The 20383-nt window shown below is 41.7% G+C and overlaps 2 protein-coding genes across 3 annotated transcripts in view; one reads left to right on the top strand and one right to left on the bottom strand.

Annotated features, from left to right (window-relative positions):
• LOC146577069 (protein NLRC3-like) overlaps positions 1-20383 on the bottom strand; it is a 65770-nt gene that overhangs the window by 26795 nt on the left and 18592 nt on the right. The window contains exons 1-2 of one of the 2 annotated variants that reach the window (XR_014891343.1): positions 14257-14599; positions 14019-14108 (exon numbers count right to left, since the gene is read on the bottom strand). Coding sequence is in view for 1 of the 2 variants with exons in the window: in XM_085268149.1 (XP_085124275.1) it covers positions 14257-14303 (47 nt within the window). In the remaining variant the exon portion in view is untranslated. Of the gene's footprint in view, positions 1-14018; positions 14109-14256; positions 14600-20383 lie in introns of those variants that run through there. The other variant, XM_085268149.1, reaches the window with a different exon arrangement.
• Positions 1305-2991, top strand: LOC146577070 (uncharacterized). The gene is made up of 3 exons (XM_085268195.1): positions 1305-1337; positions 1415-1588; positions 2194-2991. The coding sequence occupies exons 1-3, from the start codon at positions 1305-1307 to the stop codon at positions 2824-2826; spliced, it is 840 nt and encodes a 279-aa protein (XP_085124321.1). The 3' UTR covers positions 2827-2991.

The raw sequence follows: 20383 nt of genomic DNA, 5'->3' as shown, positions 1-20383 counted from the left end.
AGTTTACTGACTGACGCGCAGAAGAAATAGTTCTTTATGGAGCCTAGATGGTGTGAATGATGAGACCAAAGACTGCAATATCTTGTACCAAAAATATATTGAATAAATGGAGGAAAGGGGAAATGGAACAAAATAATTAACACAACACACAACATAAATGCCCACAATTAAATAATAAATCAATGCTGTGATCTTTCTGTGCAAAAGTCCTTTTTGGTCCTCTTCTTTTTAAAGTTCACTTTTAAGGTATTCCTCCTTAGAGTCCAGCTTCATACAAATGGGGAAATATGTCCGTAATCCAAAGACGGCTAAGTGGGGGAAAGAGGGGAAACAAAGAATGGTCCTACCGGCTCGCCACTTCAATATGAAGAAGATTAATTCAAAGGGAGGGAACAAAACCTGACCTGTAGGTCAGAAAAACGTCCATTAGCACATCAAGTTCGATTCAGTTTACCGGTAAACAAATATATTTTTCTGCAAGCCTATGTAACAATGCAAATCATCATCAACCAATGTACAACAGTTAAATTATTAATTATCTTGGCTACGTAGCTTAATCTATACATTCCAGTAGCGTTCGCTACAAACAATACAAAAACAACAATAAAGGAAAACAGCTGTCTAACAGACAGCATAGCCGAATTCAAGGCAACACATAACAATAATCATTCAATCGCACTTTGTTTCAAAGTAAGCCCATTAAAGTGCTTAAGTAAATAAAAGTGTTCAAAAACAGCGGTTTTTGAGCCGGAGTTCTGCTCGCGGTGGGAACGCCGCCGCACAAAGTCATTTTTTAATCGCGAAAACGATCGGCTGGTTACTGACAACCAAAAGGTTGTTTTTGGTAGATATTAAAGATCATGGGTGGGCGGGGCAAATGGAGCAGTTTTCTACAGTCGAGTAAAATTCCAGGAAAGAGCTGGGTGTGGCTTTCCTTTAAATCACATGATCAACAGCTTTAAGATGGAGGCAACTCGCTCAGTGTTTCCTGTTTCATTCTTAGACTGTGGCGATGGTAAGTAGCAGCTTTTCACTTGTTACCTGGCATCTTTTCAGCCACCAATGATAGTCATTGTATGTTATCAACATTTCACTAACTATGTTGTCTCTCATGTTTAAAATAGGCCGACCAAGAGCAAAATAGGTATGTCTGCAGACTCTGCTGTAGCCAAAGTTATCAGATCTCCTGTGTTTTTAAATCCCTAACTGCTCGATCATTATCATTTTAGAAGACAACAATTTCTCAAAGGAGGTTCAAAACTAATGCCTACAAGATTACCAAGAGGAGGGTTCGGGGCTCTTACATGACTCCGGGAAGTCAACACTTGGTGGATGAGGTGTGTTACCTTTGACACTTTTAAGACAGTCCTGTTTATCACTACTAACAATAAGCAAATATGTTTTCACTCAACAGATCCTTCACAGCATGTTGTTTCTGGGCAAAATCAACAACATCCCCTTTTCTCCAGAAGAAATCTTCCCTAATCCTTTTGTTTTGGGTTCTTTAATGAGAAGATATCCCAGGCCTTTTAAGTTGTATTCAACTCAGCTTCCCAGGCGAAGTCCCTTCTCCTGTGTGCTCGACATGGTACGATAACTCTTCTCACATTTTCAGTCAATCTGACAAACTTCCAGTTTTTAGGAAAGTATAATGCAAAGTGCTTTTTTACTGAGAAATCCAAAGAAAATCCATACTGTACCTTATACTTCAACATATGCTTCTAACTATACTTCTCCACCAAACACAGAGACTGCAGGAGAGCTGGAGACTTGCTTCAGAATTTGTTAGTTCTAAATAATGTCTAACAGACTCATTATTGGAGATGCTTACAGTCTTCAAGGCGTATATGATGCTGTCACTGTGTAGCTGCTGGATCTGTTAAGCTCAAAGACTCTAAATTCAGCGTGTTTTGACAGCCCGGCATAGCAAAATAGAAAAAAAAAAAGGTCAATTAGCAAATTTAATTATAAATTAGTGAGAACAAAGATGGATTTTTGCTTATTGATTTAAAATTAAATAGATTTTTGTGACTTGTTTCACCCCCTATCTTAAAATGTCTAAACCAAAAGCATCCAATGGTCCTGCATAGTTAAACAAGTCAAGCAGCGAAACAAACATGTTGATCAACTTTCTATTAAAAACAACTATATAATCAGGTGCAACACTTTGACCAGATCTGTAGCTGTTTTCAGATCGTCCTGCAAAATAACTCAGAGAATGAAGAGCAAATAAAGCAGAGTCTGCAAGATCTCCTCACAGACTTGGACTTAGAAGAGAATAATAAAAAAACAGCTTTCGTCTCGTCCACCATCTGCATTTCTCAAAAATCCCAAACCAACAAATCAGAAAGGTACTGCGGAGTCTCCATGTCCACCAAAGGTCCTAACGCTGGGAAAATTATGATTGCTGCCTCCTGTCTTAGCAAATGGCATAAATATGTATCTGGTGCGGTGATGACCTATTATCCAAACACAGTCCAGAAAGATTACTTTGATGGAACAATTGAAGTACCTGGAAATATCAGGTGTGAGGCTTTTTGTCTCCGTGATGGTGCCAGAATGAAGCCTTGCAGATCATGTAAGAATTTGTTTGGCTTGAACACAGAAGACCTCAGAGAGTGGCCATATGGTAACTGTGCTGAAGCTGAGAGCCTGAGCAATTTGCTTGAAAATGAGAGAGAAGTTGAAACGCATGTGGATGAATACTCAGCTGAAAAGGACAACAGGCAGAGAGCTGAGGATGAGGTTGGTAGGGTTCTTAGAACCGTGTTGCAAAGGATTCGGTTTAACTGGACAGGTGAATTTTACAACCCAGAACAAGAGTGAGATTTCATGAAATCATTTGCATTCATCATTCTGATAAATCAAAGATTCTCTGCTCTGACAGCATCTGTGTGGATTTTCTGTAATCACAGAGACGTGTATAAGCATGTTTACTTTCCATCTCCATGTAATTGTCACATTTAATAATTAAAACTGGCTTCTATGGGTTTTTGTTTGTTTGCTTACATATCTAGTGTTTAATGCAATATGAAGCATTATCAGACAGCATTTATTGGGAAGAATCCCATATTTATACTGGTCTGTACCCAGGGTACACAGAAAATAAAAACACATGTTTTCTTATTATGATCCCAACTATAATTTACTTAAGCAAAAGCACTACATGTGTAGTTATAATATTTATAGCAGTTACTGTTGAGCTTTAAATTTATCATCTTAAATGTTTATATGCTGATTATATTGCTTTATATAAGAAAGGCCTAACTCTGAGTACACTCTGTGCCAAAAAGTGCTGACAGGAAACTGCATGCTTTTGCAGAAACGTGCTTTTGCAGCTAGAAAGTGAAGCTGATATATATCAGTTTTAATTAGTTTTTACCAACTGCTTGCTAGGGCAATCCCACGAGTTTGGTGTTTTTGTATTGAACATGATTCCAAGTGCTTTCTATAACACATAGCAGAGGTGCCACAACAAAGACTGAGAAGAGGACAGGAAGAGACGGTGAAAGAGATGCACTCCTTCGCCATTCATGTTAAAGCGTTGCATAGCTTTAATTTTAGAGAGTGTTGCATAACTTCAGTCATTTTTCTACCACAGGTGAAGCCAAGAATTGTGAAGCTCTCTTTTGGCCAAATACCAGAATCTGTAAGAAGAAGAAAAAACAAACAATCAAATAGGTCATTATTAAGAGGACAACAATCTCTTGATGATTATCCACAGTGTCTTTGATAACGCTGAGATACAAACTGTCAAGGATATACACATCCCAGCAAACAATAGCTGTGTTTGACTAAAGCGATTAATAACAAGGACAGAGCTACAATCACTACAGTCAAACATAAAGGGCTTAATCCTGAATCCAAGTCTGAGCTGTGATGCCGTTGGTGCTGAAAGCTGCTCAGATCCTGAAGCTGCACGTTTTGTCTCTCTCTAACCAAACCAGCAGCAAAAGAAGACACATTTCGCTTGACATAAACATTGTCATGAATTCCCTCTTACTTTTGCTGGTTTGCTTCCACCACCATTAAAACACACACAGAAAAACAACACAGCACAGCTCTCTGCCTCTCTCAGTGTACTTTAAGAACACCGTTTCCCATCTCAAATCTCTGTTTTTGGCATTATTCGCTTGCTTGTTATGAAGCAGTCTACCGTTGCTTACAGCCATTTTTTTTTAATGACTTCCGACAAGACAGCCTCATTTCTGCTGTTCAATACCAAATTTTATTTATTTTTTTCAAATTAAGTGAAACTGCAAAATGCTCTGCTGTGTCTCTATTAAAACCTCTTATTAAAACCTCTGAATCACTTCAGCAGCATCAGCCAATGTACATTTGTTGAGTCGTGGTTCTCGTCTGCTTTTGTTCTACTGCAGAATAATATTTTTAAGGTTATCTACTGTAAAAAGCTAGGCCAGGAAAATCTGCTTCATGGTTTTGTGTTTTATCCTCAGTTACTTTGACACAAAAGCATCTGCTGTGATGCTCACACCTCTGATGAAGTTTCACAAGTGTCAGTACTGATAAATGATCAGAATTATAATGTTTCTGACTCTCTGAGTAAGAATTAAATGGAATCTAATTGGGACCTTGTGAATTGGAATTGAACAGGTTCTAGAAATCAGTGATGATACTCAGCTCCAATACCCACCTATGATATTAGGCTTACGAACGCTGACTGGGTTTCATTTACCAGCTTTTTATGTTCTTCCTGCAGTTTCCTCCCCACATCACTCATCTTAACTTTTTTCCAGTCCTCCTCAGTCTAAACAGAACACACAACAACACAAAGAAAAGCTCAGGTGATTGATCTCTAACACTAGGCATCCCCAGTCTTATTCTTAGCAGTCTAACTTCTCACCATATCTTTGAAGGCCTCTCCATTGTAGTAGCGCTTGGATGCTGGATACTCTATCGTTTTGTCACATAGTTCCAGGAAACTGGAAGCCACCAGATGCAGCTCCTCTCCGTCATAGCCGTACAGCTTTTTGTCCTCACACGTCATCAGCACAAGCTCGTCACATGGACATGAGGTGCCCTTTACCACACCAATAACCTGCATTTTTACAATCTCGGGAAGGTAGAATTTTCCCCAGGCGTTAACTTCATCATCATCCCCGTTGTATTTGGTGTTCTCAAGCTCTTCTATCCACAGGTCAGCACCACTTGGCTTCTTCAGGTGAACGCACATGCTTTTGTTTTTGGAAACAAAATCTTTCACCCATTTCAGGTACTTTTCACCTGGAAAGAAGCAGACAAGGAAATATGGATGAATGTAGAAGTGTTGGAAAAGACAAATAGCAAGGTTATCCTACAGCAGTTTGTGAAAATGTTGTATCTTGAAATAAGCAGGCAAAATGAGGATCTCACTTATCTCATATGTTCTGACTACCGACTTTCTTCAGTTAAAGGACAAAAAAAGGGCACACTGGAGGCTGACAGAGTGTGCAATGGTGGGAATCATTTTGCAGAACTCACTAAAGTTTGTTTCTCCTGGAACAAGCTTTTTACACTTCGGCAAATGAAAATACTGTGTTAAACTAAAAAAGAGCACCAGACCAAGGTCTACAGTACTAACAGAAAAGCATGCCGTTACCTGTTGCCTGTCGACACAGCTGCTGATCTTCCTCACCAAAAAAATGAGGATCCCTGAAAGGAATAGAAAGGTTATGTTAAAATGAATGACTGTCACGGTGATCATGGGAAGCTCCGAAATATCACAACAATAGCTACGAAATCACAAAATGCAGTGTGATGTCTGTAAGCACCAAACATGACATCTCTGCAAATTCATCTTGAAACATGTAGGTACCTCACACGTACAGCTGCAGCCATCTCAGCCATTTATCACTGTGGCTGCCAAGTGGCTGCCACTTCACAAGCGCATGGCCCAACATAGAAGAGCCACCTCCACAGGACAAGACTCAGCAGTCCATCTGCATCTTAAGGATAAAGGACACTCTTTGAGGATGCTAATGTTCACATTTTGGACAGAGAGGACAGATGGTTTGAAAGAGGAGTGAAAGAAGCATCTATGTCCACTGTGAGCGACCATCTTTGAACAGAGGCGGGGTTTACGACACCAACTCTCTGCCATCTATAATCCAGTTTTGAGATCCTTCCCAGACGCCTTAACGCCCACTCACATCCTGGGCCATCTGATCTCAGGAATTCGCATGATAAGGTGGGGCCAGGTTTCACAATGAACTCACCCGAAACTGGCTGATTGGGGCCCACACCCAGTTTCACACCTTGGCTCAGGTGATTAGAGGATCATCAGGGGGTCCTTTTGTCCCTCTGTGGGGGGTTACTCCCACTAGGTTTATATCTGGGACTCTCCACCATTTGACCTTAGAACTGAAGAAGCTTCTCGGATGAAGGTGAAACGTCTTCAAGTAACTTAAAGAAGTCCAGACGCTTTTCTTTGCAAGCTCCTTAGACTACGATGACCTGGATGACTGAGAACCTTCACAGACATAAGGTGAATGTGACAAACAAAGCGCCTTCTTGTTCTCTGTGATAATGTAAAGTTATTAATGAAAAAACAAACGAGTAAAAAACGGACTGGAAACATGTCTTCAATCAAAACTCGACAAAAACAAAGAAACAGCCTCACTTCTCTGCGACGCTCCCTAAAAATGACGTTACGTGTTACGTACCAGAGATTTCTATACAGCCCTTTATCAAGCCGAGAGAAAGTGACGCAAAACCCTCCAACTAATAACGACTAGCAGAGAGGCTCAGCTGAGTGTAGTTACCTGGTTTGCAGACGCATACAGACGTTTCCTGTCCTCTCGGACGCAGCTGTGATAGAACATGTGGTGCATTACCGCCACCAACTGGCTTGGAGTGAGGACCGGAAATCGCTCATGCCAAATCAAAAAAAAAAAAAACATAAAGAAAGATTAAATGAAGAGACAAATGAATACATTAAATCAAGAAGAAAAAAACCCACCACCGGACATATACATCCTCATATCCTTCTGTACAAATGAGTTTGTTTTAGAAACTGAAAAAAGCCACAAAACCTTCACATCTAGAAATCCTTTGCAGTAAAACTTGTTTTTTGGCAGGTTCCACAGGTTTTGAATCAGTTTTCTTCTTTATTCCTGATAATTTTGACAATGAAAAAGAACATGTTCTATAGGGCTTTGGAGTTGACGTCACGCCGCAATGCATTGTGGGAGCGCGGCACCATTTTCGAGGTCTACGAATCAAAACAAACACACTGTGTTGGAACGACGATTACAAGATGCTTAAAAGCAGCTCAAAAGAGAACGGACTGTATAGAGACCGATTGCGTCCAGAGGCGAAGCGGCGGTACTTGCAGAAAATAGCGTGCAGTGGAAATGTGGACCCGTATGAAATACGGCCGTGGAGTAGAAACCCTGAAGACGTAGCCTGATATATTTTCGTACCTTATCTGTGGAGTCAGCGCGTACAAGTCGTCATTCAAACAAAGGTAAGTCAGCTCGAGTACTGCGTGTGAAATGCGTTTGATTTCCCTGCAAACATTCACATTAGTGCAGCATAAATTCATTCATGAGGGGAAATTACAGTGAGAACATGTGGAGGCTGTTAGAGGGAGAAGATAGTGAGTTCAGTGCAGGGCTGTGCAGAGAGGTTTAAAGGGGCGGGTGCTCAAAGTTAAAAAGGGGCACATTGAACCAGGCTGAATAACAACAACACACATTCATCAAGAATCTAATATGGGAAGGGCAGGGCTGTGTTGGTCTGAGACTGTAGACATTAAAAAGTCCACAGGAGAGATGGTAGCTGATTAAACAAGTGTCATGAGATAATAACAAAATGCAAAGATTGGTGACAGCGTTTGGAACCATAAGGCAACAAATATATATATATATATATATATATATATATATATATATATATATATATATATATATATATACATACATACAGTGGGGCAAAAAAGTATTTAGTCAGCCACCGATTGTGCAAGTTCCCCCACTTAAAATGATGACAGAGGTCAGTAATTTGCACCAGAGGTACACTTCAACTGTGAGAGACAGAATGTGAAAAAAAAAATCCATGAATCCACATGGTAGGATTTGTAAAGAATTTATTCGTAAATCAGGGTGGAAAATAAGTATTTGGTCACCTCAAACAAGGAAAATCTCTGGCTCTCACAGACCTGTAACATCTTCTGTAAGACGCTTTTCTGTCCCCCACTCGTTACCTGTATGAATGGCACCTGTTTGAACTCATCATCTGTATAAAAGACACCTGTCCACAGCCTCAAACAGTCAGACTCCAAACTCCGCCATGGCCAAGACCAAAGAGCTCTCGAAGGACACCAGGAAAAGTATTGTAGACCTGCACCAGACTGGGAAGAGTGAATCTACAATAGGCAAGCAGCTTGGTGTGAAAAAATCAACTGTGGGAGCAATCATCAGAAAATGGAAGACATACAAGACCACTGATAATCTCCCTCGATCTGGGGCTCCACGCAAGATCTCATCCCGTGGGGTCACAATGATCATGAGAACGGTGAGCAAAGATCCCAGAACCACACGGGGGGACCTGGTGAATGACCTGCAGAGAGCTGGGACCAAAGTAACAAAGGTCACCATCAGTAACACACTACAACGGCAGGGAATCAAATCCCACAGTGCCAGACGTGTTCCGCTGCTGAAGCCAGTGCATGTCCAGGCCCGTCTGAAGTTTGCCAGAGAGCACATGGATGATACAGCAGAGGATTGGGAGAATGTCATGTGGTCAGATGAAACCAAAGTAGAACTTTTTGGTATTTTGGTATCCTGTATTTGTTGTTGAAGACTTCTTCAGCTTCTTCTCAAGGACATCAGCTGCTTGTTTGGCAGCAGAGGCAGTTAAGAAGCTTCCTGAAAAACACTGAACAGTGAGTTCACTGTGGCATATGACAGATTCAGCTTTCTGTGTGCAAATGTGTCTGTGTCGACCTTTCAAATGCTGTTGAATCCAAAACATCAGCGGCTCCTCGGCTGCTCGCTTCATGCACTTCTGTCTGTGTGACAGTCCAATGACATCACAGCTGTTTCCAGCCCCAGTGTCTCAGGACTGGACACCTTTAAACATGTCGAGGATCAAACAGCGTCCAGCTAAACACACATGAAACTATCAGAGCTGACAATCATTCCAATAACATCTAATGGTTCATGTATGTAGACACAGGACTACAAGGAAATGGCTCTCAGCATCTGGCTGTGGGAACACATGAGTCCCTGTTTGTGTTCAGATTGTGTGCATGTTTTAGACGTGTGTCACATGTAGAAACACAACAATCCCACAATGACACACAGATGTGTTTGACACAGCTGTGCAGCTGTAAGTTGTTTCTAATGATTCATTGAAGCTCTTCTAACATTCTGGAGACGATCAGTACATGAATCTGTTCAACACGACAACAATTTGACTTCAGTGTGAACGTTTGCATTAAATAACCTTCTTCATCCAGCTGACAGCATCTTCATCCTATGATGTGAACAGTTCCTCCTGTTGATGACAAACCTCTGACAGGATCTGCTTGAGGAGCTTTTTCATGTGCAGCTCTCTGAGCTCAGGGCTGAGCTGCTGTTTCATCTTTAAGAGCTGCTGCCTCCTCGCCGGACTTGTTCTCCTCTTCTTCTCCTAATGACACCATTTCTGCTTCATATTAAATTCAATAAAGATGCTGACATGTATCTGTAGCAACAACATCATTGAATCTAGAACAACTGGAGCCAAACCAGTGGCTCTGCTGGGATCACTGGTGAGCCAACACTTCCTTGTTGATGCAGATTTCAGGGCTTCCTTTTGCTCCTCCGTTATAACTGTTCTCTCTTCTCAACACATGATGACACAAAGGAATCAGCAGTGACAAAGATGATGCTGAAGAGAAGCACACACTTCACACATATAACAGACCAGTGCAGTTACACACACCTCTGCTCGACATCAGGCCTCAAACAAAGACACAAAACACTAACTTGACTCTAAACAGAAGAAACGAGCAGCTGTTTCTGTTCTGTGCTTATTTATATTTGACACACATGCTTCTCTTTGTGCAAACACACATCGCACTATAAGGGTAACCTCGCACACAATGATTGGACAGCACAGTGATGATGCTGGGAGATCCTATACGCAGCAACACAGAAACACTGAGAACTTTAAACAATGATGGAAAGTGTTATAAATGACTTGTTGGCCTCTGATCTGTCACAAACAGCTGAAACGTGTCTCTCATGAGTCACATGAAGGTTTTTGACAGAAAGGACAAAAAGTAGCTGCAGTCAGTTTGTGTCATTTTTATATTTATTCATCTGGGAGAAAAATCTGAGGGACATTAAAATGTGTTTTCAACAGAGACAAGAACATGAATATAACAGAACAGGTAAATGAACATGTTTCAAGTAAACAGCTGGACTGATCAGGTCCAAACACAGAGTGATAAACTTGTCAAACAGCTGTCATATCTTTATATAGAAGCTCTTTATAAATGCTGCTCACTGCAGTCTGTTTACTAATAATGTCAAAGTGTTAGAAACACAGAAACATCAGAATGGTCTTTGTTCACAGAAACCTGTCTGGGATCCTTTGTTGTTCTTTTGATGCAGAGTTACATTATAAATATAAAGAGTTATTTCAGAGTCTCATCAGTTTTCCTGCATGTCTTTATTTAACACATCAGCAGGGCTGAAGCTCTCATGTTAAACACACACTGATCTATGGACACGTTCATGTGTTTCTAACAGAACCAGGCTGTTATCAGCCTGCACTAACATTATGTCACACACACTGAATGTAACAGTGACAGTTTACATCATCACACAATCAGCTGTGATTGTTTCACTGTCATCAAACGAGTCAACAGGAAGTAGAATCAATAGAAACCAATCATTTCCTGACAGCATGTCTGATGGAAATAAGTGCAGATTATGTATGAAGTCTAACTGCACACAGTAACTGTGTTACAATAAGGACTTAACAGCGCCCTCTGCTGGAGTGTTTCAGTACTGCGTTAACTAGAATACACCACCACCTCCTCACACCACCTGCTACAGCTCTACTCTTCTATGACTACAGTCATCCACAGCACTGATGTGAGGTCACATGGTTCATATGTAAGGAGCACAGCTGACCTCAGGTCAGTTTAATGACTGTGAGCAGCAGCTGTGTTATTGTCACTGTGACAGGGAGACACTCTCAGACACAGCGCTCATGTCAGCTTGTTCTCATGCAGGAGGATCAGGAGCTCCATGTTTGTCTTTCTGTTTGAATCATGATGTGTTTGTGCCATCAGAGTCTGTCATGAGTACTCAGGGTTTCACAGCAGCTCTTCTGGATGCTGACGAGGACTCCAACCTCATGTTTCACCTCTCTGAGCTTCTGATGTCTGTGAACACTCGTGTTTCTTCTCTGGGCTCATCTGGACAAAAACACCTTTCTGTGTTTGGCTGCAGCCTCATTCTGACTGACAGGAAGTGTGTTATCCATGAGCTGCACTTCTGTGAGGAAGTTTCCTGCTGTGTTTCCTGTCTGTGGACAAACACGAGTGTTCCAGCTGAGGACTTGGTTCCTTCCACCTGTCCATACAGGACATCACGCTGTCTGCAGCTCTGTAAATGCAGCTCCAGGTCCTTCCACGTGCTGCTCTGTATTTGTGCAGTTTGTAGTGTGTCCTGGGAAACGTAGCACACATGGTGTTCTTCTGCTGTTTCCTCCTTTCACTGAGTGTGAAACACTGACGCTGTGCTGTTGTTCACAGAGGGGAGCTGATTCTAGCTGCAGCTGGACTCTGTCATCTAACTGAATGTGTTGGTGCTGATCACGGGGCTCTGAGGGGGGAGCAGCAGGAGGACTCTGGATGCTGACGTCAGTGTATCTGTGGAAGCTCCCACAGCGTGTCTGTCATTCAATATTGTGCTGTATATTGTATCTATGCAAAGATGAACAGACTGTGTGTTCACTGGTCTCTGTGCTGCAGCTCTGATGTCATCATCACTCCCTCCTCCACCCTCAGCAGTCCCAGCATGCTGCTGTGGTGCACCCCACCCTCACTCTACACCTGAGCCACAGACCACACCCTCCACCTCAATATACACCACAGTTTTCTCTGCTGTGGAAATGAGATCAGGAGGAAATCATGATTATTATTATTTAATAAACGCTCACATTAATGTGGGCTTATTTGTTTCATATTAGAAACATTAGTTGAGTGTTTTCAGTATAAAATGGTCAAAGTCCCTCTTTTTGCTCCTCCCCTCACCTGTGGATGGGCGGTGCTGTTACCGTGGTGACAGCTTGGATGTGTTTCAGTCCTGCCTGGTTATCACTGCAGGAATCTTTCACATTTATTACAGGTAATAACTCTGATTTTTCTGTGTATTATGAACCAAATGTATCCTGATACACACAGAGATGGATGAGCAGAGGTTGTTTTTGCAGTTTATGTAGTTACTATGGACTTAATGCATACATATTATTAAAATTAGGGCTATAACAGTTGTATTGATGTATAGCAACTTGAAATGCTCCCACAAATGGCTCCACAGCATGTAAAAATATAACAAAAGCTCTGGCGGACTTGGTTCTGTGGTCAGTCTTAAAGGGTGAAGTTAAACTCTGTAATCTTCACTGTGTCACAGAGTTCAGTGAGTCCCGTTATTCACAGTATCAATCAGATCATCAGAGAACAGCTGATCAGCAATCAGTGGTGCCAACAGCGCCTCCTGTGGTGAGAGGATGCAATAATGCAATGTAGCATTTTTCCACTCAACACTTGCAGTCATGGAAACTGTCTGTTGGATCTGTGTGACGTTGCTTTCTTGGTTAGAGTTCCTCACAAATGTCCAGATGATTCTTCTAATGAGGCGTCGACCATGTTTGCAGCTCTTTGGAAGAAAACGTCGCCCTTTGCCATCCTTACTTTTCTTTGACTTCTTCAAATGCAGCTGAACTCCAGCTGGTATTTTCTTGGACTTTGCAGCTGTTTCTGGTCATCAGTTCATTCCTGCAAACCTCTGAAGCTGAACAACAATGATGCTGCATTGCTGGCTGATCCCAAAAGGTTGATTCTGTTCATCTGGACGTTTTCAGAAACGTTTGCTCACTGATCAGGTGACTTCTTCAGTCTCAGCTGACTGCAGCTTTACAAGCTTACAAACAGCACATTTGCACAATGACTGAAAGCAGCAGCACCTGATATATATGATACTAATATAATACATATACATATATAATCCATACTAATGATGAAGGAACTGAGCTCACAGTCCATTGTTCATTCAGTGAACTACTCAGTTTATTTTGGGCCTCAGAAATGCTCACTCTGTTTGTACATCACTGTCAGCAATAGACTCATTCTGCTGTGTGGACAGGAACACATGTGACATCACTTCCTGTTTGGTTGTGACTGAAGAGGAAGAAGTTTACAAGGAATCATTTAGAAGAGTTTCAAACATCAACTGATTGAATCCATGAATCTGAAAACGTGTTTGTGAGTGAAAGAGACAGACATGTACAGACTGAACTATCTGTTCAACAGTCAGAGTGTTTCTGTAACAGGAGACACTCTTTACACTCCACTCAGCACAGGGACACTGAGGCACCAGGAGAGAAGACTCTAAACCCAGGATAAAGAGTTTGAGTGAATGTGGTGTTGAAGGTGTGGAGGTGGATCAGAGTGTCAGAGGAGACTCTGTAGAAGGACAGAGTGCCAGCAGGACAGTCCACATACACTGCTGCTCTGTTAGAGACAGAGGAGGAGGAGGAGGAGGAGGAGATGGATGTTAGTCTGTTATTGTGCCAGACAGAAATAGGACCATCATCAGAGCACCACAGACTCCAGGACTGATCATTTCCTCCAAACACACAGTCACTGCGTCCTTTCCTTCTGATGCTTCTGTAACTCACTGATATAAAAACGTCTCCTCTCCACTCGACCTCCCAGTAACAGCGACCAGTCAGACCATTTCTACACAGCAGCTGATAAACATCATCAAATCTGTCTGGATGATCAGGATATGACTGAACCTCCTCCACACGTGTCACCTTCCTGTTGTTGTCAGACAGTTGGAGCTTTGTGTCCACTGTGTTTGTGTCGATTGTGAGTTGACAGGAATCTGATGGAGAGAACAAACACAATCCAGCTGCAGTTATTGATCCATCATCTGTTCATTGATTGACACTTTGATGATGACTCCTGACATGATGAAGATGGTTGAATGTGTGCTGCTTTGTTTTCATGAATCCCATTAAAAACACACTTACACTTCCTCAGACCTGGTCTCAACCATCGGACTCCAGCAGGCTCCACCCTGAAAGGAGGAGGGGGGTCAGAGCAGCACAGTCAGCATGCACACATGGACATTACATGGCTCTCACACACACACTGTTACACACTGAGCTCAAAGCTCGGCTCCACTGTTTTATTCAAAGAAATCTACATTTATTTATCAGCACATTTAAAAACAGCTTGAGCCAAAGTGCTGCACAGAGTAGAGAGAAAATAGGAAACATACACAGTAATGACTATAAAGACTGGTCAGGATTGAAAGCTACAGAGTACAAATGTGTTTCCAACCGGCTTTTAAAAATGTCCAGTGTTGGTGACGACCTGATGTGAAGGGCGACTGTTCCAGAGTTTGGCTGCAGCCATCGATAAAGCTCACCTCTGTTTTTACGTCTAGTTCTGGTCAGAAGCTGCTTATCTGCAGACCTGAGGGCTCCACTTGGATTCTTTTGTTAAAGAGAGATAAGATGGAGCCAATCCATTCACAGATTTAAAGACAACCAGATCTGGAAGTGGATTCTACCACGTACTGGTAACCAGTGGAAAAAGCTGGTGATGGGTCGTCTAGCACAGACCCACCGCTGGAAGCAGACAATTGATGAGGGAGAGAACTGTGACAGCGCCGTTCCTTCACTTGACCTCAGTCGCTCTCGTCTGCTCCCTCGTAACACTGCTCTTTATTGAGCTTACATGAATATGCACAAGTTCATTATGACGTCTTACACAGGTATGAACAAAGAGTACCAGTCTGTGCATAGTGTGTGTGTGTGTGTGTGTGTGTGTGTCTGTGTGTGTGTGTGTGTGTGTTCCAGATGTGACCCTGTGACCCCAAAGCTGGTGCTAAGAGTCCAGCGGTCCCCCTAACAAAGGGCTCTTATACTTAACCAGACACAGAGTAGGTGTCCTCCTACACCAGGGGTCTCAAACTCGTGGTCCGCGGGCCAATTGCGGCCCGCAGGACGATAGTTTTTGGCCCCACCTTAATATGAAAATGTAATGTTAGTTTGATAATGTATGACACTTTACAGTGTTGTGGGCGGAGCTGAATTAACCCACCAATCAGGGTGGGATATGGATCTCAGGGGACACCAGCCGGGCTTGATGCAAGCAGGGAAACATTTCTCAATGAGTCAAAGTTCCAGCAGCGTTGCCCTGGAGTGTTTCTTTCTTTCCTGTGCCTGGCTGGCTTCCTCCTTTCTATTGGGCAAACGCCGACATTCGCCCCAGCGCGCTGCGTTCACAACACTTCAAAAAAAGTTGTTTTTTTAAGTTGCTGCCCAGCGGGACATTATACGTATATAGATTTATACACACGTCAGTGGGATTTAAAGTTATTTTTCCACAGAGAGAGATCTCATATTAACTCTCACAGTGATGCGTAGGCGGCGGGATAAAAGAAAAGTCATGAACTCAATGCAGCCCAATTTAGTCTGCAGTCACATAGCGACACCTGTTCATCGGCAACAACAGTCCCCGGTAACCCGGACTAATTATAGGGTCGCACCGTAATTTGTGGCTCCATGTTTTTATTTGCATCACTGCGTTTGCATTGCAGCAAACATGAACATTACATATATTTCAATATAATGTAAAAGCAGTCAAAACAACTAACATCAGAAACAGCTGATGTTATTTGTTATATGTCACGGTGTCATTTCCGCTTCTTTCTCCTGTAACAACAGCCCGGCGCCGTGAGCAGTCGCCTTTTTTGCGCTCGCTATCCCTGCACTTTCTACCATCTGCAAACGCCACGGTGTTCGTGTCGTCATGAAAGACATGAACATCGAGCGTAAAAACAAAGGAGACTGCTACTGGCTTTTTATCTGCCGATCGCCGTGCTACGGTTGCAAGAAAAAGAAGCAGAAATGACGTTCTCTACGCGTTGAGACGTTCCCCGTCCGTCGGCTAAACGCTTGATTGAAACTTCAATGCGACAGTGACACCAAGTAGAATTATAAATGTCACATAGCACCAAACATGTCTTTTTCAAAGCCTGCGGTGAAGAGAAAGGTTGGTGATGAGCACCGACAATTTCAGGAAAAGTGGGAAATGCAATATTTCTTTGTTGAGCACAGGGGCACCCCGACCTGTCTTATTTGCACAGAGAAAGTTGCGCTGCACAAGGAATACAATTTGAAACGTCATTACACAACTAGACATGCTGAGCTGGATGCAAAATACCAGGGAGACGAGAGAGCGAACCGGGTTGCCAGTCTTAAAACAGATCTACTGAGGCAGCAAGATTTCTCCAAGAAAGCAACCAAAGAGAATAATGCAGCAGTCGGAGCCACGTGGTTAGTGAGATGATTGCTAAAGCAGGGAAGCCATTCACAGAAGGTGCATTTGTCTAAAAGTGCATATTGCAGGCTGCAAATATAGTCTGTCCGGGAAAGAAAGGTCAGTTTAGCAACATCAGCCTTTCTGCCAACACCGCAGCAGATCGCATTTCTGACCTGTCAAGTGACATTTATGACCAACTGTGTGAGAAAGCCAAATGTTTCAGTGTATACTCAGTCGCTCTTGATGAGACCACAGACATCACCGACACAGCCCAGCTCCCAATGTATGTCCGTGGTGTTGATGACAGTTTTGAAGTGATGGAGGAGCTGCTCACAGTAATTCCAATGCATGGCCAGACCACCGCTCAGCAGATATTTACAAGCTGTGTGATGCCATTGAGAATGTTGGTTTGCCATGGAAGAGGTTTGTTGGAATAACAACAGATGGAGCGCCATCAATGACAGGGAGGAAACATGGACTGGTGGCACAAAACAAACTGGAAGAGGAAGGCGTGGAGGAGGCCATTGCTCTGCACTGCATCATCCATCAGCAGGTCCTTTGCAGCAAATGCCTGAAGTTTGACAATGTGATGTCTATTGTTGTGAAATGCATCAACCAAATCAGATCCAGGGGCTTAAAGCACCTGTTGATGTTGATGTCATTTTGAGGCTACAGGAGGAATTTGATCACAGATTTGCTGACTTCAAGACACACAGAGCCACCTTTCACATTTTTGCGGACCCCTTCTCCTTCGATGTGCAAGATGCCCCTTCTGTGCTTCAAATGGAGCTCATTGAGCTGCAGTGCAACTCTGAACTCAAAGCAAAGTTCAGGGAGGTGAGTGGAAAAGCAGACAAGCTTGGACAATCTTTGAGAGAATTGAGCCCTAGTTTCCCTCGGCTTTCCCGAACGCCGTAACTCACCTCAGAACGTTAGCACGTCGGAGCAGTATGCATCACGTGATAGAGCAGCTGTGGCATGCGGGACCTGTCGGTGGTCTGGATAGCATGTGGAGCTTCGCTAGCAACCCGGCATTTCATCTCCGACAAAGTTATCCCCGAGAGAAGTAAAGCAAGTGTGTAAGTCCATCTCTGAATGTTTGTAAAGCATTCCCACGTTAAGCTTAACAAGCGACTGCCTCTCGCTCTCCGGCTGCTACTTCAATCATGAAACTGCTTAATGATCAGCTGATCGGCTTTTCTGTCGCGAGTCCGTCTCTCTTGTTTGTTTTTGGTCCACTTTGCACCAGAAAGAGGAAACCAGCGGCTGAACAACAGCAGCACGTTTAAGCTTGATAAGCTGTTGTTACAATTTATTTATTATTACTTTCTACACCAGGATCTTTTTCTACGTAGCTGACGGCTGGTAACTGTGCAGGGGCGGCTAAACTCTAGCAAAGTTTAGCCAGGGGGGGCCGATAGGGCATGAACAGGGAAAAGGGGGCACAAAGACATACTTTTCTTTCTTATTCTCATTTAAAATGCTGAGCTTTTAATAAATAATTATCTGAATCTTACACCCAAAGTTTTAATTTGATGTAAAATGAATAGAAGTCAATTACTGTATATAGTGACTATTAAGTCTAATATATATACCCTAGTAAGCTATAGTACTTTTTACTTTGGGAAGGTACCATCTGTGCAGTCTGCAATTTTGTTGAAAGATGTTGAATCTATTTAATATTTCTTGAAAAATAATTGATTTCTGTGCATTTTTTTTCACACTGCATCAAATTAAGGTTGATTAAGTCGATTAAGCATCATGAGGTGGAGCGTGAGGGGTGGTTCCCTATTTTTTATTTATTTATTTTTGTTGTTGCTGGGAGTTGGAACCCTATTAGTTAGGTTGCTTAATATTTACGCTAAGTACTCTTTAAAATACCAGAATAGGGAGGATGGTGTAGGTCTAAGTTTATTAGATTGATCAGTATTGCTGAACTATGAAATGTTTTTTTTGTATACAGGTATAACAGAATAGCTTTAGTGTAGTTGTTGTTTTAAACTTGAGTATGAACTTGCAGACTTGCAAAATGCAGCAAGATATTTAAAAAACAGTTTTGTTGATTAAAAAACACTATATCGGATTCATATCGGTATCGGCAGATATCCAAATTTATGATATTGGTATCGGTATCGGACATAAAAAAGTGGTATCGTGCCATCTCTAGTCTCTAGCAGCAAGGAGTAGGCAAGAGAAGCCATGTTCAGAAGAACAGTTCATTTTCTACAGTGTTCCATTCATGTTCAGAAGAAGGTTATAGAACTGTTAATACAGACATTTCAATCTAAATACAGCAGATATAGAAGCCTGAAAGATACACACAAGTTCACTGACTAAAAACATCTTATTATTATTTTATTTATGTATTACAGATTGATTTATTTTCTTATTAATTCTTAATTTGTTTATTTATTTTTCATATTTTGTGTTAAAAAATAAAAATAAAGAGATTTGAGAAGATTGGAATTTTTTAACCATGCCTTTCTTGTAGAAAACCTAATGCGGCCATGCCTCACCCAGACTCTGCCTGCAGCGGCCCCCAGCTAAATTGAGTTTGAGACCTCTGTCCTACACCATAAATCAGTAAGAGAGGGTACGACCTCTCTCATGGCCCCAAGTGGTGTGTGCATGCCAGAGCACTGTGGAAGGCACACAGAGTCTTTACACACTACTAAGGATCAAACCTCTATCATTATGCAATCAATTATACAACTCTAAGCATATATGAGTAAATATTTCTAAGTATAAATGACAGTCAACAATATAAACCTTACAGCTGGTTTTAATAACAGAATTTATTTGTTTCTCAAATGAGAAAGAGCTATCGAGAAACACTCCTAAATCTTTAGTTCTGAACTTTTCCAGTGGGCCAAGGTCAACATTATTAGATAATGCTAATTCTTTTCCCTTACATTATAACAATGTGAGGAGTTAATGCTAAGTATACTGCCATTAGCGGCTAATTCTAATTAGGGGTGAATAATTATTAGTAGCTAATGCTAATATCGTTTTCTCTTCCCTTTTAACAATGTGAACAGCTAGTGCTAGGTAGGCTGATGCTAGCAGCTAATGCTAATTTGACGTGAATTAGCATTATATTAGTGAGGAGTTAATGCTAAGTAGGCTGCCATTAGGGGCTAACTCTAATTAGGTGAATAATTATTAGCAGCTAATGCTATTATTGTTTTCCCTTTTAACAATGTGAGCAGCTAATGCTAATTTGATGTGAATTAGCATTATATTAGTGAGCAGTTAATGCTAAGTAGGCTGCCATTATTAACTAATGCTACTTTGACGTGAATTAGCATTATGTGCTAATACTAATACTGTTTTCCCTTACTTTTTAACAATGTGAGCAGCTAATTCTAAGTACGCTCTTGTAAATAGGTAATTCTAATTTAGTGTGAATTAGCATTGTTCAATAATGCTAACACTGTTTTCTCTTACTTATTAAAAATGATAGTAGCTAATACTAATACTCTTTCCCGTTGGGTAACAACGATGTGAGGAGTTAATGCTAAGTAGGCTGCTTTTAGAGGCTTATTCTAATTAGGGCTGAATAACTATTAGTAGCTAATGCTAATATTGTTTTCTCTTTCCTTATAACAATATGAGCAGATAATGCTAATTTGATATGAATTAGCATTATATTAGTGAGGAGTTAATGCTAAGTAGGCTACCATTAGCAGCTAAAGCCAGAGGTGGGACCAAGTCATTGTTTTGCAAGTCTCAAGTAAGTCTCAAGTCTTTATCCTCAAGTCTCAAGTCAAGTCTCAAGTAATGTCAGGCAAGTCAGAGTCGAGTCTCAAGTCACTGGTGTAAAAG

This window comes from Mchenga conophoros, linkage group LG3 (assembly GCF_057382185.1).
Source record: "Mchenga conophoros isolate Kocher_MC1m ecotype Shallow Benthic linkage group LG3, M_conophoros_male_GT1.1, whole genome shotgun sequence".
In the NCBI taxonomy this organism is placed as follows: Eukaryota; Metazoa; Chordata; class Actinopteri; order Cichliformes; family Cichlidae; genus Mchenga; species Mchenga conophoros.
This window is presented reverse-complemented; position numbering and strand designations above follow the sequence as displayed.